The 1670-nt window shown below is 36.0% G+C and overlaps 1 protein-coding gene across 1 annotated transcript in view; it reads left to right on the top strand.

The window, feature by feature from the left end:
- The window catches only part of LOC128248844 (serine-rich adhesin for platelets-like), a 6904-nt gene extending 5343 nt beyond the window's left edge, over window positions 1-1561 (top strand). Inside the window, exons 2-3 of the mRNA XM_052970998.1 lie at window positions 80-1439; window positions 1538-1561. Of these exons, the coding sequence (XP_052826958.1) occupies window positions 80-1439; window positions 1538-1561 (1384 nt within the window). The remainder of the gene's footprint in view (window positions 1-79; window positions 1440-1537) is intronic.
- The last annotated feature ends 109 nt before the right edge of the window (window positions 1562-1670 follow it).

The following is a 1670-nucleotide window of genomic DNA, read 5'->3' as shown; positions in this document are numbered from 1 at the left end:
ATTCTCATTCTATAAAATCTTCTGCAACATATAAATTCCTTTCTGTTACAATTCCACACCCTACATCTGTTATAAACAGGGAAGTCACATCCAGAATTTCTGAAAAAGATTTCGACTCTAGTTCTTCCTCTGGGAATGATCTAGAATCAAGCTCTGGCACTGAAGAGGACCAGGAATCTAGCTCTGATTCAAGGGATGACCTGGAATCTAGCACTGATTCAGAGGATGACCTGGAATCAAGTACTGAGTCTGAGGATGACTTGAAGTCTGGTTCTGGTTCCAGAGAAGAGCTGAAATCTAGTTCTGATACTGAACCTAATTTAAGATCAAAATTTCCTACTAAAGTTACCACTTCCTCAGAAAGAGCCACAGAATCCCATGTTAGATCATCAATGATTCATCTTCATTCTAGTTATATTTCACGGCTTAAGTCTGGTTCTAGTTCCAGTTATGGAAATCTTCATGAAAGCAAAATACCTTCAATATCAACTTCTCATTCTATAAAATCTTCTGCAACATATAAATTCCTTTCTGTTACAATTCCACACCCTACATCTGTTATAAACAGTGACATCACATCAACAATACCACCTAAAATACCCAAACCTACCCCAGTTTCAAATAGTTACCACATTGCTAATTCTACATTACATCAATCAATTAGTAGTGTTACTCATTATTCTTCAGTCATTCGTAATTATATTAATACAACGTCTAATCTCTTTACCAATATTAAATCTCAAGAATCTGATGATAAAACGGAATCTAGCTCTAGCATTGGAGATGATTCAGAGTCTAGTTCTTCATCTGGAGATGACTTGGAATCCAGTTCTGACACTGAAGATGACCTGGAATCTAGCACTGACTCTGAGGATGACTTGAAATTTAGTTCTGGCAATGATCTGGAGTTTAGTTCTGGCAATGATCTGAAGTCTCATTCTAGAACTGAACATAACCTGGTGTCTAGTTCTGGCAGTAGAAATAATTTCAAATCGAATCTTCCTTCTAAAGTTACAACTTCCTTTGAAAGTAACTCAGAATCTCCCATAACATCATCAATGACTTATGTTCGTTTTAATTATATTTCACAGTTTAAAGCTGATTCCAGTTTAAGTTATGGAAATCTCCTTGAAGCTAAAATGATTTCAAGTTCTACTTCTCACTCTACAAAATCTCCTACAATATACAAATTCCTTTCTGTTACGACTCCACATCCTACAACTGTTATAAACAATGATATCATATCAACAACCACTGCAGGTCGTTTGGAGTCTAGTTCTTCATCTGGTGATGACTTGGAATCCAGTTCTGACACTGAAGATGACCTGGAATCAAGTACTGAGTCTGAGGATGACTTGAAGTCTGGTTCTGGATCCAGAGAAGAGCTGAAATCTAGTTCTGATACTGAACCTAATTTAAGATCAAAATTTCCTACTAAAGTTTCCACTTCCTCAGAAAGAGCCACAGAATCCCATGTTAGATCATCAATGATTCATCTTCATTCTGGTTATATTTCACGGCATAAGTCTGGTTCTAGTTCCAGTTATGGAAATCTTCATGAAAGCAAAATACCTTCAATATCAACTTCTCATTCTATAAAATCTTCTGCAACATATAAATTCCTTTCTGTTACAATTCCACACTCTACATCTGTTATAAACAGTGACATC

This window comes from Octopus bimaculoides, chromosome 10 (genome assembly GCF_001194135.2).
Source record: "Octopus bimaculoides isolate UCB-OBI-ISO-001 chromosome 10, ASM119413v2, whole genome shotgun sequence".
NCBI lineage: Eukaryota > Metazoa > Mollusca > Cephalopoda > Octopoda > Octopodidae > Octopus > Octopus bimaculoides.
Note: the sequence above shows the minus strand (reverse complement) of the source record. Positions and strands in the feature narration are given on the sequence as shown.